The 24069-nt window shown below is 34.1% G+C and overlaps 2 protein-coding genes across 5 annotated transcripts in view; both read left to right on the plus strand.

Moving 5' to 3' along the window:
• Nucleotides 1-2053: 2053 nt before the first annotated feature.
• LOC108907075 lies at nucleotides 2054-4122 on the plus strand. The gene is made up of 5 exons (XM_018710591.1): nucleotides 2054-2190; nucleotides 2489-2650; nucleotides 3286-3474; nucleotides 3549-3734; nucleotides 3785-4122. Exons 1-5 carry the CDS (start codon nucleotides 2092-2094, stop codon nucleotides 4067-4069), a joined length of 921 nt encoding a protein of 306 aa, XP_018566107.1. The 5' UTR covers nucleotides 2054-2091; the 3' UTR covers nucleotides 4070-4122.
• An 8589-nt stretch (nucleotides 4123-12711) lies between these two features.
• The window catches only part of LOC108907089 (protein lozenge-like), a 139193-nt gene continuing 127835 nt past the window's right edge, over nucleotides 12712-24069 (plus strand). For all 4 annotated transcript variants that reach the window (XM_018710611.2, XM_018710613.2, XM_018710612.2 and 1 more), the window contains exons 1-2: nucleotides 12712-13015; nucleotides 22926-23432. In XM_018710611.2, the coding sequence (XP_018566127.1) occupies nucleotides 23030-23432 (403 nt within the window). In that variant the 5' untranslated portion in view covers nucleotides 12712-13015; nucleotides 22926-23029. The remainder of the gene's footprint in view (nucleotides 13016-22925; nucleotides 23433-24069) is intronic.

The following is a 24069-nucleotide window of genomic DNA, read 5'->3' on the forward strand; positions in this document are numbered from 1 at the left end:
TGCAATTCTAAGAAAATTTAGATATCACAGAGAGATAATTGTATTTGCCTATATATACAATTAAAAAAAAATTACATTAAAATTAGAAAAATCCAGGTGGAAAAATTTGCCAAAATATTTCTTATGGCTGGCGTTTTATAGGCAAGGAATCGCACTTTTAGTAAGACAACAAGAATAGAACAAGAAAATCGATCTAAACTATAAAAATGTTGAAATACAAGTACTCCTCTAATTTTTTGCAGTGAAAGATCACATAAAACATGGGCACCCACGTAAATATCGGAATGTACCTTTCCTGTTTTGTCGAGAATTTTGTAAAAATACCCAATAATTATGATTGTTAATAGTATGATGTGTTAATAGTTTTTTAAAAGCATTCTACGGAGTGTGATTGTGTTTGTAATACTGTACGCGATTTTCAGTATATTCGCCAGGCTTGTAAAGTTCAGGAAATACAATGATAAATATAAGAAGTAAAAATATGCTGTTTTCCCCTTATTCTGAATATATTGTCAACTGTATTGTATTGTAAACTGCTCAGATTTTTTAAAATCCTCGTCAAAAGGCTGCTATAAACCTTAACAATGAAAAAGTCAACCAGTGTGTCTTTTTTAGCTACTAGGAAGGTTGTCAGGCAGCTGCTTTCAAAAGAAAATAGCATAGTTTTTCAGAAGACAATTGTTCTTATGAGTTTTTAGGAGAATAGGTTTAGTTTTCAAATTTTAAAGTAATGTGCAAAAGTGTACCTATATCGAATTTATATAACGGTGAAATCTAACGAAATCAAATTGTTCTTTCTTTCAGTGTAGCAAAAATACAAAATTAAAAAAATAATAAAAGTTACGGATAGTATATAAATAAAGCTGTGTTACAGGGTTTTGTATTCAAAAACCCTGTCGCACACTTTTGTTATTATGCTTTGTTAAAAAAAGAGAACTTAAATTTTTCAATTTAAAATACAGGGTGATTCACAAACGGTGACCAAAAATGAAACCTCGTATTCTTTGGTGAATTTTAAAGAGGTCCTTCGTATAAAATTTTTATCTAGGACGCTTTGTAAAAAATATACAGGATATTTTTAATTTTTTTCAATAATTTAAAAACTAGTAAGTGAAATAATTTGAAATTGGGCACATGTATTTATGTAAACATTGTCCAAAATCCGAGACCTTTTTCTAAAATTTAGATGCTCCAGTGGCGGAGATACAGGGTATCAGTGGCATAATTTTCTAAATAAAATAGTACGCCACTGTTTTACGGTAACAATCATGATATTTTCGGATTCGTCATTCAATTTTGTACAAATTACTTCTGTTTTATGTTTTTCGAAAACCTGCCTGATTTCCGAGTAAAATTTAAAAAACTAACTTTTTGTTTTTGTTTTAAAATGTCGACACCCTGTAGCTACGGAACGAAGCGAAATCGCGCCATGTTGATATGAAAAAATAATCTTGCTTTTAGGTTAGGTTTTAATCTGCTCCCAAGCGTTGGCCCATGTTTTTTGAAACACCCTGTATATATTTTTTATTTACATACAGGGCGCGGCATTAGTGCGTCGAAGTACGATATCTCCGTTATTATAGAAGATATAAAAAAAGTTATTTACAAAAATTGTGCCAACTTAAAACTGCACATTTTAAAATTATTTTCGTATATACAGAATGTTACGTATTACCAGGGTGAACCAAACATACTATTTTTTAAATGGTACACCTTATATATTATTTCAAAGTTAGATTAAGCTCATCTCTCCCATGCTTCCAATATAGGGTTTAATTATGTTATACGGGGTATTTCAAAAGTTATGGTCAATTGTATACGAGAATCATTCCCACTGAAATTCCTTCATTAAATGTAACTTTCAGGGATATACAATTATGAATACGTGTACTGTTTTCTTAGTGTAGATACTGCATATCACCGTTTGTGAACTTATACAAAAGTTTATAACAATTAATCATAATTACTTCGCATAAAAATATCAGAATGTCAACGTTTTGGTCAAATAGGTTAAAGATAATGCTGTGGAATTATATAAAAACGTTACGGTTATGATTGTTTCACATTAGCTCTTTAACAGACGAAGCAGCAATGTTACCTGTCAAGTTTTTTTTGGTCCTGTCACTGCAGATCCTAGCTGTGTTCGGTCTAGGCAATAATGTCCTCATCAATTTGCCAGAACTGGACGAAGTGAGTATTTTTTAAACAGATATTTCAAAAAATCTTAAAACAAATCACATGAACAAGAAATAAAAAAATATATATTTTGGTCTTATGGGCTATATAATATTATGGTTCGTATAAGATTATTTATTGGTTAACAAAAATAATTTCCGAAATTATATATTTTTTTTTTGAAAATTAATTTCCTGTAAACTGTTGCACACAGTTTTAACATGAACATATTCGAATTAATTAATTTTAGTTTAAAAAATGTATCACAAAATTAAACTGTAAATACTTTGATTTTTTCTTCTATTTATTTCAGAATCAATTGAAATGGCCCCAGCAAAAGATCCAGACAATCGAATACCTTCTGGACACTCTCATGGAAGTTGGTAACGTCACTCTAATAGGCTGGCAGAAAATTTGGAACAGTGATGGTACGCTTAAGGAGATAAGGACCATAGAATTGACGCTTTTGAACCACGTAAGTACCTTTTCTTTTTCTGGCAGTTCATTTTACTTGTGCCAGATGCATCTGTTTCAAACTTTAACTGTTTTCGTTGGCATATTGCTTCACATAGTCTGAAAATACACAATAAATGTTAGATGTGATTATGTTAAAGAAATATTCCATGCTTTCAGACACTTCAGACACATTCTTGGGACATCTTGGAATTGTCGGACGAAGACATGATCGACGAACTACCCGTAGTGTTGGATGTAATGGACACCATATCCTCAGCTACAGGTATTTTGGTCAGTGGTTCCATACAACAACTGGATAGGCACGAAAATGTTCAACTTTCTTTGAAAATGGATCCAAATAGCATCGTAAGTATTTGATCGAAACGTTAAACGTTATGATCTTTGCTTTGCAATTACCATCACCAACAAATGTTTTGCAGATGATAAATTTGCTTGGATCCGATCTGATGTACTGGCAGCAAAACATAACTGTAACCAGTCAAACTCCAATCCAAAACCTTATCAAGACTTTGCAGCAGCAGTCGCGCCTCCCAGTGGGAGTTCTACACTGGAATGTCGATGGAACCCTCAACATTCAGTCTTCCGTGATAGTACCNGATGTGATTATGTTAAAGAAATATTCCATGCTTTCAGACACTTCAGACAAATTCTGGGGACATCTTGAAATTGTCGGACGAAGACATGATTGACGAACTACCCGTAGTGTTGGATGTAATGGACACCATATCCTCAGCTACAGGTATTTTGGTCAGTGGTTCCATACAACAACTGGATAGGCACGAAAATGTTCAACTTTCTTTGAAAATGGATCCAAATAGCATCGTAAGTATTTGATCGAAACGTTAAACGTTATGATCTTTGCTTTGCAATTACCATCACCAACAAATGTTTTGCAGATGATAAATTTGCTTGGATCCGATCTGATGTACTGGCAGCAAAACATAACTGTAACCAGTCAAACTCCAATCCAAAACCTCATCAAGACTTTGCAGCAGCAGTCGCGCCTCCCAGTGGGAGTTCTACACTGGAATGTCGATGGAACCCTCAACATTCAGTCTTCCGTGATAGTACCCGAACTTCTGGTATGATTTCGAGACCTCAAAAAATTTTAGCTGACCCATTTCTTTCACAGGCTACCATAGAATCGGTGATACCAGAAAACGCAAGTTTGCCGCTGCTTGAATCAGCTCTAAAGGGTGTTGCGAAAGGGGTTCTTCTCCAGCCAGATGAAGTCCCCACGTACGTCGCCCACCACATGAAGCAAAATATCCCTGGATACACTTGGGTAGTCGCGACAGACCTAGATACTCCATTGGTAACACCAGGTGTCTATCTGAACGTTGTTTATGAATGGGTGGATATTGGAAAGATCCCTATTAGCGTTGATATTATGGGCATTCCCATACATGCTTTGTAGACATATTTAACACACTCTGTATATCTTTGTTGAAATGAAATATCTTTAGAGCATGGAGTTGTTTTAATATTTCGTCTTTCGTTTTACAAAAATTGGAAAATTGTAACCTACAAAGTTATAATAAGAAAAATATATATGTATTCATAAGCAGTTCATTTAAAAACCGATACTGTTTGTTAATAGAAATAATTAGGACACATTAAGAAAAATTAGACCTTTTTTTTATAAATCACAGTATATTTCCTTCATTACAAAAAGTTAAGTTATAAAAAATGATTGGGACGTATCTAATCATTGCACTATAAACTAAAATTAGTATTTTTGTTTAGTTTGAAACGGTATGCAAGAATAAATAACCTGTTATAGCAGAAACCTATTACATTTAAATGTTATGGACTAAACTTTTCTTCCAGTGTAGTCATATCGTTGGCCTCCATAATTTTTCACATACCACTAAGTAATTTGAAATTGTTGCCGATAACGTTCGAGATATTGTTGTTGCGATAAAGAAGCGAGTTAACTTTTCGGTAAGGCAGTTCCCATGCGTCTTTGTGGATTCTATCTGGAAGGAAAGATAACCACAATCACACCGATAAACATATTTATGTGCGATAAAGCTGAGGAAATGTGGCATGAATTATTGTACCTAATTAGAAAATAATATAAAACAAAGATAATGGCTGAAAATACGTTTCCTTGATACATTTTTTTAATTGCATCGTTCAGGAAAGTGAGTTTGACTATGCTTGAGAAAAGTGTTCATTGTATTGATATTCCCGACAAGCTACAGTGGCCAAATGTTATTTTTATATTTTGAAGTCTGTATACAAGGTGTCTGCGAAATATTGGGAAATCTCGAAGCTGGACTGGTGGTCAAAATAAGTCGATTGAGCCAAATATGCCTTGTGCAAATGTTGTTGGTTTCAAAAATATAGGGCGTTCAGAGATTTCTCAATTATTTTGAAACAAAATGAACAAAAAAATAGCACTATTATGTTTTTTTGACATGACAAATAATAATTACAGACACCCTCTATAATTTGTATATTTTCTCGTTAAATTCTGATTAACTTCAACATATCTTTTAATCTTTCTTAACCACATAAAGAATTTCCTATGAACAATTCCAATGTTGGCTGTAATCTTAAAAACGCAAATTTCCCTGTGCATACGATTTTAGTTATAACGCTAATTGGTAATTTTTCCTAAATGTAGATAATGTTGAACATATATGTACAGTGTACACTGTTTTTCGTTTATCTCTTCAAGTCGACATTATCTAATTTACTTGTTTCTTCGCAGTACGTTTTTTTAGGTTTTCGATAATAAAGATTAATTATACAGACATCCAAAAAGTATTTCCTCAGATTAACCTTTAACACACTCCTTATGAAAGTAAAATACTTTACAAATGCACTGATTAACGAATTCACTTCTTATAGTGAATAGCGACAGACAATTTATGGTGAAATACCAGTTTCATTTCGAAGTTTCATTTTCTACGAATTTTGAATTTTATAATTATGACTTCACGTTCGTAAGCAGCGACCTTGAAAACCTAATGGACCACTGAGATTTAGGTGTTTGTAATTTGATGCTGCTCTCTCTTTCGGATGTTAAATGCGAAGACCAGTACGTTCAGATGCCAGAACTAATTTTATGGGGAAAATTGCCTAGCGATGTAAACTAACCCCAAATTTAGGGAAATCCGTGTTTTTCGCACTTTTAGGTTAGGCTGTTTTCTATTCCTGATGTGATATAGCAATTCTGTGGTAGGATTCGGGTTCAGTGCCTTCGGAAAAGTATTGTCCGGTTTATTTTTGTGGGTCTATGTTATTTAAATAATATATACAATTGGATATCTCGTTTAACTTGAACATTTTTTAGTTTCTGTATCTAGCTGTAACAAAAAATTTAATTGTGCTTGCTTTATACTACTAATTTTATTTTATGTTTAGATTTAGTATACATTAAAAATATTTTTCGTTGTTCTTATTCCTTAGATCTATAAGTAATATTATTATAATGCTTATTTCCATCTCTTTTAATACCAAATAAACGAGCAAATAGTATTTTACACCATAAATTTCGTCCTTTGTTGTACTTTTTGCGCGGGCAAACTCGATGATTTCGCTGTGCGTGTGTGGCCGCCTTTAGCGCACCAACCAGGATCGGGATGGGCAATAGCTGGTTGCGGGCGCGACCGCAGGACGAAGTGTCCCGCTGCAGGCCACTGATGGTTTTTTAATCGTCAGATGGGTTGATTTGAGATGATCTCTATGCAATTTCAGTCCTATTTGTTAGCGTGAAAGATAGTTGCATATTGAAAAGTACAGATTTGTCTGTACAAGTTTGTACAAGTCATTTACCTTTCATGACAAAAAGGGTTGTTTTCAAATTTTAACTTGTTTCGCCTATGCAGAATCACCTGATAGTAAATATTGAAGTAGCTTTGAATTTTTTTCAGTCATGAAGTTTGTTTACGTAAATTTACTTCACCTTCTTAAATTCACTTCTAAAATCTGGGTTTCTTAAAAATTTGAAACTGTGTGTTCTACATTGAGTAGCACCACTATCGTAATCTAGAAAGCGTAGGTAGATGCAATTTTTCTTTCAGCAAGAGTAGTCGAATTTTATTACATTCAAATTTCGTGGGCTACTTATACCACGGCCTATGTAACAAAAAACAACTCGAAAATTCATTGTAGAAAACATTGAGAATCTAATTGGGCATTTGTTTGTGAAAAAAATAATCTTAATTGTATTGTACATACGTGTGCTTGTTTACCAGTATCAAAATTTCGATATAGCATACAGGGTACTTCTTTAATAAGTACAATTTTGAAAACTAAGAATTATTAAGTATTTAAGACAAAAAAAACCGTTTTTAGACTAATATGAACTCTCAAAACTAATTAAAGACGAAACGTCGCTCTCAGTTCTGAAAACGAAAACATATTTTTTTTCAAAAAGTAACGTTTAGATTTATTTATTGTCAGACCCTTAATTTTTTTCACATGTGGTAAAATACTCAAATAAACGGAGAAAAAAAAATGATCTTTGTCAGAACGATAAAAAAACTGGCCAGTTGCTAATATACAGGGTATTAGATTTAATGTAGTATCACCTTATTAATGTAATTGCTATATTTTTTTATATAGTAGGCCATTATCAGCGTGTCCAAATATGTACCTCTGTTTGTTTTAATAAAAATTTTGTAGGCTTTCAGATTTTTTTTTTAGAATATTTCCTTGGAAATTTCCATGGGTTACATTTATTTTTTTTATTATGAGTTTATAAGCTTTAAGATGATTTTTTAACGGTGTGTAGAATATATAATAAAAATAATCAGAAAGGTTGAAACCACAAAACGTTATTTAAAATTAATAATAATCAAAATTGTAAAATAAAAACTTATTGGGAACCTCTGAAATTGTCCCTTGCATGAAACTAGTTGAACCGTCGTATACTTAGAAAAATGGACACTGTCCCTTTTTGTTTCACACTAAGTATTATGCAAATATTTACATATATTCTTAATGTAAAGAGTACAGTTATAGGAAGGCAACGATTGTGTCACATTTTGTTTGAATAAAATTACATAAAAGTCATTTGTTTTTCTGGATTGTCTGTGTTAATAAGTGTGAATAACACTAAAATGGCCCAGCAATACACTAACAAAAAATATTGGACATATAGAGCGATTTGTGTAAACAGTTATTTAGTAAACAAATATCGCTGAGCAATCGATGAAGTTAGCAGTCCTAAAAATGTTTCTTCAAAATTAGTTGGTAAAATATATTCTATTTACGAAAAACATTTGTTCGATTTTTTCATTGCAGGGTTTCGTTTTTTGATAAACTTGAAGTTATGGAGTGCCTAATGTGGTGTGTAGAAAAAATCTGAGTTGAAGGAGAGATTCTGCTCTCTCATAGTCCTGCCTTAAAAGAGAGATTAGGTGCAATGTAGTTCGGCGACGCAATTTCCACTATTCAAATCGAATACCCACCCACAATTCCGTTGCCAACACATCGGCAAATGGCGTTAAAAAAACAATCCGACATTGTTATACGCTTCGATTTGGTGCGGTTAATCGATTTGGCCATGGTGTGGGAAGGCGACCAGAAAGCAAAACTGTGAATGAGAAACGACACGAACACCTTCAACACAGAAGTGGAGAGTTTTTTTGCGGTGGCATTATTTGGAGATACTTGTTTATTTCGTTTATTCAGACGCTGCATCGGAATATCCACAAGGAACATGATGAAATGTCGTAATTAAGTCCATTAAAATATGGTTCCTTTCAAATATGAATCAACTCGATAAGTTTTTAGAAACAAAGATAAGTAATATTGCTATAGATTTGCTATATCTATTTTTAAGAACAAAAGTGATGTTGTTGATTTCTAAAAGGTCTTAACTGTATACACAAAATCTTCTTATCTTTCTAGAATGATTCTAAAAAAAAGAAAGCCCTGCAAATTTGATTAGTTGTACAAAATTATAAAACAAACAGCAAGTTCATTGATGACTGTTATTAACATCCAATTTTAAATTTTTAATGGTATCAAAAAAACACTTAATATATTCTTTAAAAAGTCGTTTTCATTTTACTCTGTCGCAGAAATAGAAACTAATAATCAAAGAAAGAATGACTTCACTTTGTGATTAATGTTCAACAGAAGGAATCTCTGTGAAGCCGAGAAGTCCTAGTGCAGTCACAATTTAATGTGAATCATCGCATAGAGACATAAAAAAACTACTTATACGAATGCTTCGGGCCAACTTTCTTTAGTTAAGCAACTCGCAAATGTATCCAATTTTAGTAAAATAATTTCAGTCCCGATCTTACATCAAAGATAACTATAATTGATATTGCATGGTTTCAGTTTTTAACAAGCAAATTTAATGATTATTAATAATTTCCTAGAACTACCTCAGCAAGTCTAGGAATGGAAAAAAGCAGATTATTGTAAATTTTCATAAAATCAGGATAGGTAAAAGTAAGAGGAATTAATCTGATGAGAAATAATGAAATACTGAGAAGGTATAAACAAAAAAAATATTCAAGGCTTTTAAGAATATGACGTCAATAGTCAGTAAATTTTTCGTGAATTTGTGGAAACTTTGGCGAACATGTTTTGTCTTTAAAGAGAGACATAGGGCAAATCTGAAAAATGCCATGAGAATAGACAAAAACTAATTATAATAATTAATTCTGGTGGTCATCAGTCTGACTGGTTTTCTCGATAACTTAATGAGTCTTTCATCAAGCAAAAGTACCTAAGTTCAAACAAATCTGGATTTCTGATTGGTTTTCTAGACAACTTAATGAGTCCCTTAGTAAGCTGAATAGATTGCTTTATAGAAAATTAGGTGTCTGGCTTGCTTCTTTTATAACTTAATAAGCCTTTTGCCAAACAAAGAAAATGCAAAATAATAATTATGACTAGTTGTTTTTCTAGTTAACTTAATGAGACTTTTAACAAGTAATGATTTCTTTAAAGAAAATTATGAATTAGCTCATTTTGGGTTCCTATACTCGGCGGCCGAAATTATAAAGAGTGACTAATAGATAATATAAAAACACTATTACCATAATGCGTATAAAATATAAAATGATTTCTATACGGTTCAATATTATTTATCTTTGTGCCGCTCGCCATGCACATCGGTATAATCTATAATCGTGTATAGACTGAGTTACACTGAACGTCGATCTATATTTTATCTCTGTCTTTTGCACTTGGTAGGGAATAGGGAAATGCTTTTTTAGTGGGTGTAAACGGACTTGATTTGCCCGACCTGAGAAACGTCATAGCATAAGCGTAGACGAGGGGTCTAATTCCATGGCTATAATAAATTTATAAATTAAAAAAACACAACTGGGACGTTTTAAAATGCTGTAATAATTAAAATTGATCAAAGTGCCGGTTATAGCAAACCGTAAAAAATATTAGATGTTATGTTTTATTATGTTTTTTCAATATTTTCTATATCTTGTTGCCTTTTACGCAGACACGCCAATGGATTTTCGTTCCCGGCACGCTTCATCCCCCTTACTAGTCCAAGAGCTAGCGATGAATCACTATTTATAATTTTGGCCATCGAGTATAGATATTTTAATAAATCTTTTAACAAGTAAACTGATGAATTACGTCTGGTTGTCTTTCTATATCTTCCTTAATGAGTCTTATTAAATGACTCTTTCAGCAAGCAAGAAAAGTTAAAAGGAAAATGATGGAGTACGTGTTCTAATTTAATGAGCCTTTTAGCAAACAATGAATATTTTTTCAAAAAACATGACACCTTAAGTCTGGGTGATTTTTCAGATAACTTATTCACAATTTTTTGGAAGTAAACATAATTCTTTAAAACAAATAATGGATTAATTATTTATTGTTGATTTTTTTATAATGTAATCTTTCAACAATAAAAGTATGATGGATCATGTCTGGTTGGTTTTCTAGCTATCTTAATGAGTTTATCTGGATGATCTTCCAGACAACATAATTAATGATTTAGTAGGAAAATTATGGATGGACTACCTCTGACTGGCTTTAAAAATAACGCAGTGGATTTTTTAACAGGCAAAGATAATTCAACAAAATGATGGATTACGTCTAATTGTTTTTCTAGCTAACTTAATGAATCTCGTAGCAAGCAACGACAACCTTTTCAAAGGAAATGATCGATGAAGCCTATCTGGGTGATCTTTCACATAACTTAATGAATCTTTTAGCAAGCAAAGAAGATTTCTTCAAAACAAATGATGGATTAGTTCTTGTTGATGTTCTAGATAACCTAATAAATCGTTTAGCATCTTTGAAACAAACTGATGGTTTAATGAGTCTTTTGGTAAGTTAGGGAAGTAACGATTTATTACGTCTGTCTGTTTTCTTAAGTTAATGCAGATTTTTTTTTAAAGAAAATGAGGAGCTAAATATTGTTTTAGATAATTTTATGAGTCATTAGCTATCAAAAATAGTGCAAGGATAGTTCAAACAAAATGGATTATGTCAGGCTGTTTTTTAATGAGTCTGTTTACAAGCAATGGCAATTGTTTTTGAATTAAATTATTGAATAAACCTGTCTTGGTGATTTTCCAGATAACTTAGTGAGACTTTTAGCAAGCAAAGATATCTTCGATTATGTGTGATTATCTTTTTTATCAACTTGATGAGTCTTTTAAGAAGCAACAAGATCTGTCTGACGAAAACGATGTTTTAAATATAGGTGATTTTCAGATAAGTTAATGAGTCTTTTAGCAAATAAAGGTTCCTTTAAAACAAATAATGGTATGGTTCTTGTTGGCTCTCTAGATAACGTAATGAGTCTTCTAGCAGGAATGGAATGATAGATTATGCCTTATCATATTTTTTTAACTAACTTAATGAGTCTAGCAAAAAAATATTTCTTAAAAAAAATTGATGAGATGGGTTTAAGGCTGGCTATTTTTCTGGATAATTTAGTGAGACTTTTATCAAGCAAAGTTAGCTCAAATTAATGAAATTTGGATGTATTTTTTAAATACCTTAATGAGTCTTTTAGCAATCGAGAAGAATTAAAAGACATTGATGAATTAAGATATGCGATAAGTCTACTTGTTTTATTAATACGTTTTTCTAGCTAACTTAATTTTAATCTTCCAGACGACATATTATAGACTACCTCTGATTGGTTTTATAGATAGTGTAATGAGTTCTTTAACATGCCAAGATAGTTAAACAAAGTGATGGATTATATCTATTTGTTCTTCCAGCTTAATGAGTATTTTAGTTTCAAAGGAAATGATCGATGAAGCCTGTCTGGGCGATCTTCCAGATGACTTAATGAATCTTTTAACAAGCAAAGAAGAATTCTTTAAAGCCAATAATGGATTAGTTCTTGTTGTTTTTCTAGATAATGTAATGAATCTTTTAGCAAGCACAAAATGATTGCCAGGACGTCGTTTTAGTTAATTTAATGAATCTTTATAAACAAAAATTTCTTAAAAACAAGTGATGTTAGATAACTTAATGAGTCTTTTAGCAAGTTAATGAACAATTTTTCAGAGGAAATGATGCATTGAGGTTGCTGGTTTTCTAAGTAATGAGTCTTTTAGCAAAGTGCAAACAAAAAGACTCAGTTTAGTTTTCTAGTCTCTTAGCTAGTGACGTTTCTTCAAAGGAAACGAAGTATCAATTCGGAACGGTTTTCTCCACAATCTAACGAGTCTTTCAGGAGGCAATTAGCATGGCATCGACGTGAAATTCCCAACGGATACGGTCCCCAGATTACAACCCATTCCGATAACGCCCCACACACCGTCCGAAAGCAAAAATGAGCGCCACACTATCACCCCAACAAACACGCAGCGGTACACATAAATCCTAATAAACACTGTATCATATCAATCCGCGGCTGCGAGCGCCCGCCCAAACCCCGCCCCCTTCCGCCAGTCTCACCTCCGTAAAGCTAAGGCGGCTTTGAGTCCAAAATCCTTCGCGACTCTTCGCCTACGCCGCAAAAACAATAGTCCACCTTGTGCATTGGGCGACGGGCAACAGCCTACTCGGCGCGCGTGCGTTCTCTACCCGTCTCTCTCGCGCCGTGAATGGGAAGGAAACCCGCGCCTGCCGCGAGTAACTGTGCACTTCGCGGGCTAGTCTGCGTTTCCCGTCGGTAAAGTTAACACCTCGCCCGCACAGTGCTGCGAAACGTGCGCGCAAAAAATCGCGCATGGCCGTGGATAGGTCCGAACGCGTCGCCTCTTCGTACCAGGTGATTGTCTTTTGCCCCGCGCGTCGCGGGTAACCGGGATTCGGGGAGTTCTGGGGCGCCGGGAGCGCGATTCGGGCACCTGCGTAAATACCACCGCGCGATTCTGGTTATGTGTGTGATTCATCGCCGCAACAACAACATGTGAAAGTCGGCCCAACCACGCTGGATCCACGCTCCGGAAAGGTTCGAATTCTTTGCGATTTTTTTTTAGAGCTTCGTTTACGGAATCGGACCGTTCTTGGAAATGATCTGACGGCTTGACATTGAACGGATTCCGCAGCTGCTGTTGTCTTAATAAATGAGCAGTTTTTAGGTAGATCTCGTGCGGTGAAGAAGAGGGGGGGGGATGGGGTTTGATTAGACCATTTTAATTGCTTAGAAAAGGCCCAGGTGACGCGATTTTTAGGAATTGGAACAGGAAATAGCTCTCTTTGGCAGGGCCATTCTTGTTCGAAAACGAAGTTTTTGAATGTATCAGCCCCACTAACAGCATATTAAAAAAAATGAAATACCACAATTTTAATCTTACACATCATCGAAAATAATTGTATAAGAACAACAACAACATATAAATAATAAATATATTTCCAAAAAATCATTTATGAGAGAAAAATGCTGTGTGAATGCATTATTATTTATTTCTAACTTTAAAATTTGCACCAGATGGAAGAAGGGGATAAGTAGCATTCGAAGCGTTATTGTTTACACAAAAATGAATAAATATAGTAATATTTAAGACAAACAAATGGGCAGAACAAACACCAAGTGCAAAAAACAAACAAATATATGGTGCAAGAATGGAATATGCGACATCAAAAATTACCCCAACATTACACCAGTTTATAGTACTATAGTAGTGTTTTTATCTTACAGCTTGCACCAGACAAAAACAACACCTTTATAAACCTATATCTGTAGATACAATATTCTTTCAAAATTATGCTCCTTTTGCAGCAGGGTCTTCAATGAATTAGCCAAATATCTGTTGCAGTTTTTACCATAGTATTATTTATTGCATTGCATATTTTTTCAATTCCCTGTGATATTAGTTGGAAGCAGGGTGCATATTTACTGAAAGTGTCACTTTTGCTATTTAGAATTTGTCACATAAATAAAAAATAATGGTTTAACACCTAACCCGTTGTCCAAAAATAAGGTGAATTTGTTTAAAAAGTAAAAAATCTTTATTGATGCTTTCAAATCAATTTTGTCGCCTTGAAAGTAATCCCTGCACTTATGCCAACGTTTTTTCAAACTCTCGAAAAGTTCTTTCGTCGATTCGGCTTTTATTTCGTCGAAACGGTGTCTACAGTGGTCTTTTGAGTTTAAGTAATAGCCAGAAGTCATTCGATGCTAAATCAAGCGAATGCGGTGGTTGCGGAACGATATGAGTTCAATTTTTGGCGAAATGGTCTCGAATTGTCAATGCTGTATCAGTCGATGCACTCCATGATGCAAAAACCAAGAGTTGTCTGTCCATAATTCCGGCCTTTTGCAGCGACGCAAACGATCCTTAATGATAATTCCTTGTTAACAGTTTGATCGGTTGGAAGAAATTCATAGTGCATTATATCACGATAATCAAAGAAAACTGTCAACATGACCTTGATTTTTGAGTGACTGGCGTGATTTTTTCGGTCTTGGTTCACCTTTTGCACGATATTAACTCGACTCGACAGTAATGATGCGTTTCATGATGTCTTGGTAGTCAGAAATCATTGTTTCACAGATGTCAACGCGACGTTGTTTTTTCCAAAAAGTTGAGCGTTTTTGGAACCAAACGAGATTTGACGTATCTAAGGCACAACAATTCTTTTAAATTGGTATGGTTACAGAACCTTTTGAAATGCCGACAGTATCAACAAGATCTCTTATTGTTAATCGACGGTTTTCGAGCACAAGATATTTAATTTTATTAACGTGCTGTTCATCAGTTGACGTTGATGGTCGTCCGAAACGCTGTTCGTCCTTAACGCCTTCTCTGCCATCTTTAAAGTCTTTATGCCACTTGTAAACATTTTTTTGCGACATAACCTCATCATTAAAAGCTTTCTGTAACATCCTCAACGTTTCCGGGGCAGAATATTCCTTCCGCAAACAAAATTTAATGCAAATCCTTTGCTCGACAACATCAGACATAGTGAAAATCGATAAACTCACTTTCATGTTTACAAAAACACGAGTAGCTCTGCAGCAATTGAACATATTGACTTGAGACTCCGCATATGTATCAAGGACAGTACTACCAACCTAAAAAAAAATAATTGTATGCTTTCATAATACCCGCGAATAAGTAATTCATCTTATTTTTTGGACACAGTAGTACATCGGGAATACCTACCTAGATATTAATTTATTCTAATCAGGACACATTTTCTAACAAAATAAAGGAATATTTCCTACTTTTTAGTAAAATTAACTGCTACTTTGGCTGTAGTAAAAAAATATTCAATTCTGCCTTCTATTTTCTACAAATAAAGAATTTTATTTTATTATTAGCTGCTTGAAACTTATAGATATCCTTTTTCGGTGGAAGACCTCCTAACTATTCTTCCCAATCTTTTTCCTTCTATTTTCTAATTTAATTTGAAAATAACTATTATTAGCTCATGGCTTTGCAGTTTACTTAAAGCGCTATTTGTGCATTGTTTCACCCGTCACGATAAATATCCATTTGGCTACCGTCGTTGTTTACCATCACAATAAGCAATTGTTTCTTCACTTGTCTTTTTCATAGCCACGCAGATTTATCAACTGAGAAATGGCCGCCTTCACGAAAGACGCTTCATATAGTATTTCTGATGAATTAAATCGTATTTGGAACATTTCTTGATACGCATTTACGGCCGAAAGCCATTCACCAATGACCGGTACTTTCGAAACTGCTATGAGAAAATCATTTCTCAAGCGAAGTGAGAAAAAGCGCCTCGTTCTCACGCTCTTTCCCAATTGGGTAGGATGAAGTCATCCGAAGATACGTTCGGCAAAAAATCTGTTACAAGATTTAGATTTTTTATGCACTAGTTGTTTCTAAACAAAAGTTGCGTTACGTTTTATAAAATTGTGTTATAAAAATAAAACTAATCGGACTGGACGTTTCTTAATAGGAATTCTCGCCTCTTTGTTCGATATTTTCCACTTCGTTCCTAAATCGTATCAAATCCGGCTCCGTTTCTCAAGTTGAGCCTCGTTCAGCTATTCAATCAGTTTTGAGAAATAATCGAAGATATTTGTTGGCTAACGTCGCACGGACAGCTCCTTATTCTTTAGTAACGATTCTGTAATTCCACAATGAATTATTCCGTCGATTTTATATGCCTACTTCCAAGCTTCTACAAAAAACAAAGATAAAAAATGCTTTCAATCTTCAACTATTTTCATTTTATTTCTAGCGGCTGTGTAGAATTATGTGCCAATCAAATTCTAAACATAGTATTGTCTCACATTTTTGTAACAAACTTTGGTAATTTTTCCAAATTTTTTGTCATTCTCCCAATTTTGACATTTTTATCTTAACGCCCTCTACCACTGGACTTTAGAGACAAAAAAATTGATGATGAAGTATTGTATTACGAATTTGGAGAAATGTTTTCTCTACCTATAAATATTTTTTGATCATTTATTGGTAGCAGCTTTTACAAAGGGAGTTTTTGAAATTTTCTTATCGTCCTCATAAGTTTGACATTTATACTTTAAAACCATTGGAGTTTTGTTGTAATACAAATTTTGAAAACACTTTTCCTACATATACAGAGTGTTTATTTAGTACTTGTACAAACTTTAAAAAGTGAATCTTTGACTAATTTTAAGATAAAAAGTCTGCAACGGCTTGGTCCTTGAGATTCAGTGTCAAAAAAATTTTTTTTGTTTGGTATTTTGATTATATTTTTGTTCAATGACATGGCAATTTGACGAAATTCGGGAAACTGGGAATAATGATGATGAGAAACTCAAATAGTTTTTTGTTTAATGTTGTACGCGTTGGAATTTTGTAAGTTGAATCATTAAGAGTTTTTGAAATATGTTTTCATTGATTGTATTGCGACGTGACAAACTTAGATCATTTACAAGACTAAGACTAAACTACTTCTACAAATAAGTTAATAGCATTTACAAAAATTGATGAAAAAAAAATTTTGCAGACCCATGTTTGTATGAACTTTATATCTTAAAATTAGTCAAAGATTCATCCTTTAAACTTTGTACAAGTACTTAATAATCGCCCTGTATTTATTTTTTCATAATTTCTTTGCAGCGGCTTGTAGGCAGGTGCTTTTGACAGTTTTTGATGATTAAATATGTTATTATAAATTCTAAAAAGTGGTTTTACTTACTTTTTAATATTTTTCTCATAATTTCTTGGTAACAGCTTATAAAACAGGGCAATTTACATTTTTTTTTTTAATAATTCACTGTACTTTGACATTTACATTAAAGTCTTCTATGATTGGAGTGCAGAAATAGCAAAATTGATGATGAAATATTATAATATAAATTTGGAAAAGTATTTTATATTACTTTTTTGATAGCACCTTTAAAAAGGGTAATTTTATTCCTTTTTAGTAGGACACGAACATATTTAACATTTTTTCAACCAATTAAATTTAAGAGATAATCGCTTTTCTGGGTTTTTTAAATTTCATTTAATGCAATTGGTTATTTATTTATTTTTTTTTAGTACGTTAGATTTTAAATGTCAGGTATGTGCGCTTTTTTCATTAATAATTATTTTTACTTTCTTTTAAATAATAATTATTATCTAATACGAGTAATATGTTGCTATTTCGGGTGTAATTCAATTCTGATCGGGGTTTTAGCCAGCAGAGTAGTTGCTTCCTACAACATTAGTTATTAAATAATCGCCTGTCTTTGAGTGTCTTTTTGTATACCTAGATGTTGATGTTAAGCAGCTTAATATAACTCCGCAAGATGAGAATGTTACGGAAATTTTTATAGATTGAGTTAGTCTTTTAAAGTAAAGCAAAAATAGGCACCTATCTTCTATCTAAACATTTTTGTTAGATATCCTATTTTATGTTTATTTGAGAATGTAGCAGAGTGAACGAATTTTATATTTTCACTAGAACTTGTCAAGATAAAGTTAAAATTGAACCACATCAAAGTCACAGGAATGTAAAATTTTGTTAATTGCTACCTAAAGGCGGTTTTCCACTAAACGGAGAAAACAAAAACAACACACAAACTTGTGTCGAATAAAACAGAACTGTAAATTTTCGTAAACTTTTTGAAGACTGGCGTGTTTTGCGACAGTTGGAGTTTTGTTTTTCGTGTCCCGCTCGAAAGCTGTCACATCAAAAGGTTTCGACGTGTTTTAAAACTCAAGTCTGTTTAGTGGAAACGGTCGTGTTGTGTTTTCTGTTTAAGTGATCCAACCCAATATCTATGTTGGCGTTTTCTTCTTCCCAAAAACAATATTTTAATCATTAATGAATTACCTATTAAAAATATATATGTGTACGGTTAAAGTGTTTACTTGGCTAGGATACAAACTAACCAAGTAAACACTTTAACCGTACATATACCACGAACTCCATTGATGGATATCTGGGAAACCGCTCGAAGGATTTTTTTGAAATTGTGACGGCGTGATACGGACTGTGGAGCCTACCAAGCTAAAATATTTTCAGTCATCGTATTTCCGGTTATACCGGAAGTTGATACTAACTTTCTTATTTTAAGTGGAACCCCCTGTATATTATTGCAAAAAAATGAAGGGTTTCCATTTAAAAATTTCGAGTTTGCCACATATTCTGAACTTCATATTCGATAAATTTGTTTTGACCACCCTGTATAAAAACTGGAAAATTTCGTGTCAAATTCGATAAAGTAGGTCTTTCTCTACAAAATGTCCAATTTACACAAAAAAATAAACCGGGAAAACTAAATTTTGCTAATAGTCTGCATCTGTTAATTTTTGTTTAAAAATCGAATTATCTCGGAAACGGTCAATCCAAAGTATGGAGTGTACTATATGTTTTCAACTTAAAAATGGATGATGTTTCCAAAAATGCAATAATATACAGGGGGTTCCTTTTAAAATAAGAAAGTTAGTATCGACTTCCGGTGTAACCGGAAGTACGATGACCTTGAAAATATTTTAACTTGGTGGACCCCACGGTGCGTATCACACCATCACAATTACAAAAAAATCCTTAGAGCGGTTTCCCAGATATCCATCGATGGAGTTCGAGGTGGGACACTCTGTAGACACACTTTTCTTCCAAGGACTCCAGTATAAACCAGCCATAACTAAAAATAAAAAAATCTTCTCTAAACATGTTGGCTGGTTATTGGAAAAATGTGTTCTGACTTCCTCGCGACATCCAGTGGAAAAGGACTGAAAACAAAAACAAAACTCGAACAAAATGTAACCCGCTTGATGGAAACAAGATTTTTGGGTTTGTTTCAGTTTTGTTTTTGTTTTGTTCTAGAAAACACAAACAAAACATAACCTCAACTGTCCGTTTAGTGGAAAACCGCCATAAGACTTCATAAATGTATGCACGACATTTCTTATCTTCGCTACAATGGTTGCAGCGTGCGTGAGTAAACTTTGGTGTAATTTTATTATTTAATATAAGTATCGTCTTAATTTGCCATTAAAACCACTAAAAAAATATATGTCCAAATTGTTTTAAATTAAAGATTACTAGTGTGTTATTAAAGATTTTGTATTGCCAAAATTTCAACAGATTAGTCAATACTTACTCAGACTGGCTTGAAACGCAAATATTCTAATTTCTGTACTACCGATAGTATAGTGTGTTTCATATAACTAAGAATATGCATTAGTATTAAAAAGGAAACCCATTCTTTAAATGTAATTTTGGATCTTATTCGACTTGTTACAGTGGTTTAAACATATTTTTTTTTTTTGATAGCAACGTACAAATCTGGAATAATAATCGGTTAGAATTATTACACCAAAAAATTAATTTTCTAATTTTTGCAAAAAAGAGTCGTAGTTGGCCATGGCTTTCTATTATAAAGCGAACAGGATACGTACTTTAACAAGATCTATGCGACAAAAAAGGGGCAGTTCTTAGCTAGACACTTGATATTTGGTTCCTTTATACTGTCTTCTGTTTTATTTCTTCTTTCTCTGTCTCATTAAGAGCGTTTGGCATATTCAGTTGGTTCCTCCTTTGTTTGAAATAATAAAAATATCAGTGTTTTTACCAATACCCTTTTTAGTAGGTTCTTAACAGTTGTTGCGTCGAATCTAAAACATAATACAAAAGTAGTGTGTGAATGTTGTTAGGAAGAATAGAATATTGAAATCAATGTCAAATAAAAAGCTGATCAGTTCTACGCCATTGGTTATTCATCATTCAGCACAAGCGTGCGTGTTGTTTTTTGGTAACGGTTTAGAAATAGTCAGTACATGGTAAATATATCGATGGATGCTTTTTGTTTTAATCACGTTCCTGTGGCACTATTTCATTATTTCACATCATAGAAACACTTGTTTCTTATACATGAAAACACTATATATTTTAACAATCAAAGCAACCATTAGGAAGAAATATACGTGACTAATTTACACCGAACCCCTCCTCAATAAGCAGAAACACGAGAGGGATAAGCTTACACATATACATATGTAAGACAACGACAAATAATTCGCATTCGAAGTTCGATGACAACGATGCCATTCAGTAGTAAATTCTTTATTGGATTGGTATACAATAAATAAAATTAATTTAAACACAAACTAAATACGAAACTTTTCTTTTGTGAAAATCAGTTAATTATACCGGAAGTAATTCATATCCGTGACATTTATTAAAGATTTTTTGCGTTTCTTTGCAATCTGTTGGGAAGATGCAGCTAATACATAAGAAACACACTTGATCAAGGTCAGAAAAAATTTTTTCAAATTTTTTTTCGCTCACTAACGTTATTATTGACGATTTTTCGCTATTTTTGGTGATTTTTTGCTATTATTTTGCGATTTTTGCAAAATCTGGGGGATGCAGCTTAAAAAACTGTGGATTTGGATTTATCATATTAAAATATATAAGAAACCCACTCGTTCATGTTCAGAACAAATTTTTTTGCACTCATTGACGTGATTTTCGGCCATTTTTCACTATTTTTTACCAATTACTCAAGATTTTGGTAGTCTTTGAGCTAAACGAACTTCAAATTCAGAGTTAATACGTCAAAATACATAAAGGCTATTGGGTCAAATCAAAGGCCACCACTTTTTTTTATTTTTTGTGCCGGTCCTATATTTCCTTCGCAAAACACACTTCCTAGCTAAATGGGAAATATTGGAACTAGATATGACAATATTGTTTGCCCACAGACAGTTTTTTCTTAGATCGTTCAACTCAATTAGATGGATTATTCAGGGTGTGGTATGTATAATCTATAAAAATTAAACTACAGCTTCCTAACGATATTTGTAATAGAAAAGTCTTATACGAAAAAGTTGTTTTTTTTTCATAAATTAAAGTTCAATTATGGATCAAAATATTTTCTCTGGAATGGTCCTGTCAGTGCGCTGTACGATGAGTTACGTGTTGTAGACTAGCCGCGTAAACAAATCGTCGTTGAAAGATAGAAAGATACTTCTCAATTTTTGGCGAATATTTTCCCAAATTCCAGGTATTCCCCTAATTGTGTCAGCAGCTTCAAGTATACGTCTCACAATTCTTCCGCCGTAGCAATTGAAGTATTGTAAACTAATGGCTTAAATTGACTCCAAAGATAAAAGTCCATTGGAGTTAGATCGGGTGACCTAGGTGGCCACGGCATAGAACCAAAGCGTCCAATCCATCGCTGAGGAAACATTTCATTCAAAAGTGTCGTTACTTCTTGAGTACTGTGTGGAGGAGCCCCATCTTGATGATAAAACATGCGTGCCCGAACTTGTAACGCCACATCGTTTATTAATTCAGGCAACCGGTTCTCCAAAAAGTCAGCATATGGTGGTCTACTTAGTCGTCCTTCAAAGAAATAGAGACCCACAAGTACATCGGCTGTTATGCCAGCCCAAATATTTACCGAGAACCCATGTTGAAAATGAGTTTCCCTAATCGTGTGAGGATTTTCATCGGCCCATATGGGTATATTATGGAAATTTATTTCATCACGGTTAAATGTCGCCTCATCTGTTACACAAACATAAGCAGGAAAGTATACTTGATTAGCACATTGCCGTAAAAACCATCTGTAAAAACGCATTCGTTGATCACAATTCGGGAGTAAAATCTGTTGAACTGGTTGCAGATGATAGGGGTGCTACAGTTGGCGCCTTAAGATGCGATGTACGGTACGAGATGAGGTTCCTACTTGTTGTGCGAGTCATCGAGTACTAATTGTGGGGTCTTCGTCAAGATTTTCCAACATTGCATCTTCAACATTGAAGTTCACTTGCTGACCACGTCCTTCTCCTCGAGGAATAACACTTCCCGTATCTCGCAGCCGCTGAACGCACTGTAGGATTGTATTTGCTTATGGGGGGTGACGTTGTGGCCATCGTTCCCGGTACAACCTAGTCGCCGCGAGCGCATTTTCTCCGGCTGCACCATACACTAACACCATATCGACACGTTCGAAAATAGTAAATGCATTGTTTTCTAGGTTCATTGTAAAACTAGTTTGTGCACAAAATAAAAAATTAAGCAAAGTAAGAACAATAATGAATTCAATACAAATACAAAATCAGTTGACTGCACACATTTTTTGACAATGTAACCTAACCTTCTTTTAGTATTACTAGTATTAGATTATACCGACTTAAATTATAAGGTTGCATCTCGGATAGCATAAAAACATTTCCAAAGTTTTTAATAAATAACACAGGGTCGGCCTTCATTTTCGTTGAATAAATGAACTCTAATTTACAAAAAAAAAAAACAAAACAAAGATAGAACTTTTTCGTATAAGACTTTCTATTACAACTATCATCAGGAAGCTGTAGTTTAATTTTTATAGATTATACACGCCACACCCTGTGCTAATGTAAATTGCTTGTTGTTTGGACTTTATCGTCTCCTTAGTAGACAAAGCTTTTGCTTCATTCATTTTCCCCCAAACTGTGATCCCGGTATCTCGTTTTCAGATTTAGAAGAAACCAAGAGCTTCATCAGAGCCATACCACGTCCAGACCCGGAGCCTTCAGCGAACCCCAGTTGTCGACCACACCAAAGACCCACGCGTTAGGTGATGCATCTGCCAGTGTCCTTGACCGCCTGCAACGTTTCAGAAGAAGCGTGGCCCAAATCCACGATGTGCGAGCCACCCTCAGGCTACGGGACCAACCCGGACCTCTACTGGTTCGAGCACCGACTTCACGAGATCCAGTCCGAGCACCCCGGCGACCAGCTGGTGAGGACGGGCAGCCCCTACATCCTCTGCACCCAGTTGCCCAACCATTGGCGCTCCAACAAGACTCTGCCGGTGGCCTTCAAAGTGGTGGTGGTGGGGGACGTCGCGGACGGGACCCCAGTGACAGTTCGGGCCGGTAATGACGAGAACTATTGTGCCGAATTGAGGAACTGCACCGCCGTGATGAAGCAACAGGTGGCCAAGTTCAACGATCTGAGGTTCGTGGGGAGGAGTGGAAGGGGTAAGTCGGTCCTGTTGTTGTTGATTTGCGTATTTCTGGCGATCCAATGAAAATGCAATGTCCAAGGGGGTTAAAATAACATTATACGACCAAAAAGTGCAGTTTTCGTCCAAAAAGACGTTTAGAAACGTCTTTTTTTGGTGATAATGTATATTTTTGTTATATTTTCATCGACACGGAATTCAAAAACGTTAAAATGATATTATGTCGGAGAAAAAGTTAAAATTGAACAGTGTACTCCTCATACGTAAAATTTTCGACCAATACGACGTTTTTTAGACGTCTCCTTAGTGATAAATTGCATATTTCTTCCATCCCTCCATCAACAACAATTAAAATTTATTTTTTTTACAATAAAATCATTCCCGCTAGTGCCAGCCTACAGATTCACCATAAACATTTACTGGTGGTGAATTAAGGGAATGAATAATGCCGTTTCTTGTAAAATCAACATCTATGACCAAAATACATCTACAAATTATTATTGCTCTTGTCTCCATGGAGTTCTTTTCTATTGTTTTCGTTGTTAGACCCTGTTGATTTTAAAGTACTTGTCAAAGGCGCGTGACAGAATAAAAATTCAATTTTATTGTGGTATTCGTTTTAAGCCGTTAGAAATAACATTTAAAAATGGAAG

This window comes from Anoplophora glabripennis, unplaced genomic scaffold (genome assembly GCF_000390285.2).
Source record: "Anoplophora glabripennis isolate ALB-LARVAE unplaced genomic scaffold, Agla_2.0 scaffold227, whole genome shotgun sequence".
NCBI lineage: Eukaryota > Metazoa > Arthropoda > Insecta > Coleoptera > Cerambycidae > Anoplophora > Anoplophora glabripennis.

What these genes read in the sequence shown, in the direction of transcription:
- LOC108907075 (XM_018710591.1), top strand. Translation starts at nt 2,092, where the DNA reads ATGTTACCTGTCAAGTTTTTTTTGGTCCTGTCACTGCAGATCCTAGCT. An exon ending in AATTGACGCTTTTGAACCAC is followed by an intron (nt 2,651 to 3,285) that starts GTAAGTACCTTT and finishes CCATGCTTTCAG; the next exon opens with ACACTTCAGACAAATTCTGG. An exon ending in TGATAGTACCCGAACTTCTG is followed by an intron (nt 3,735 to 3,784) that starts GTATGATTTCGA and finishes TTTCTTTCACAG; the next exon opens with GCTACCATAGAATCGGTGAT.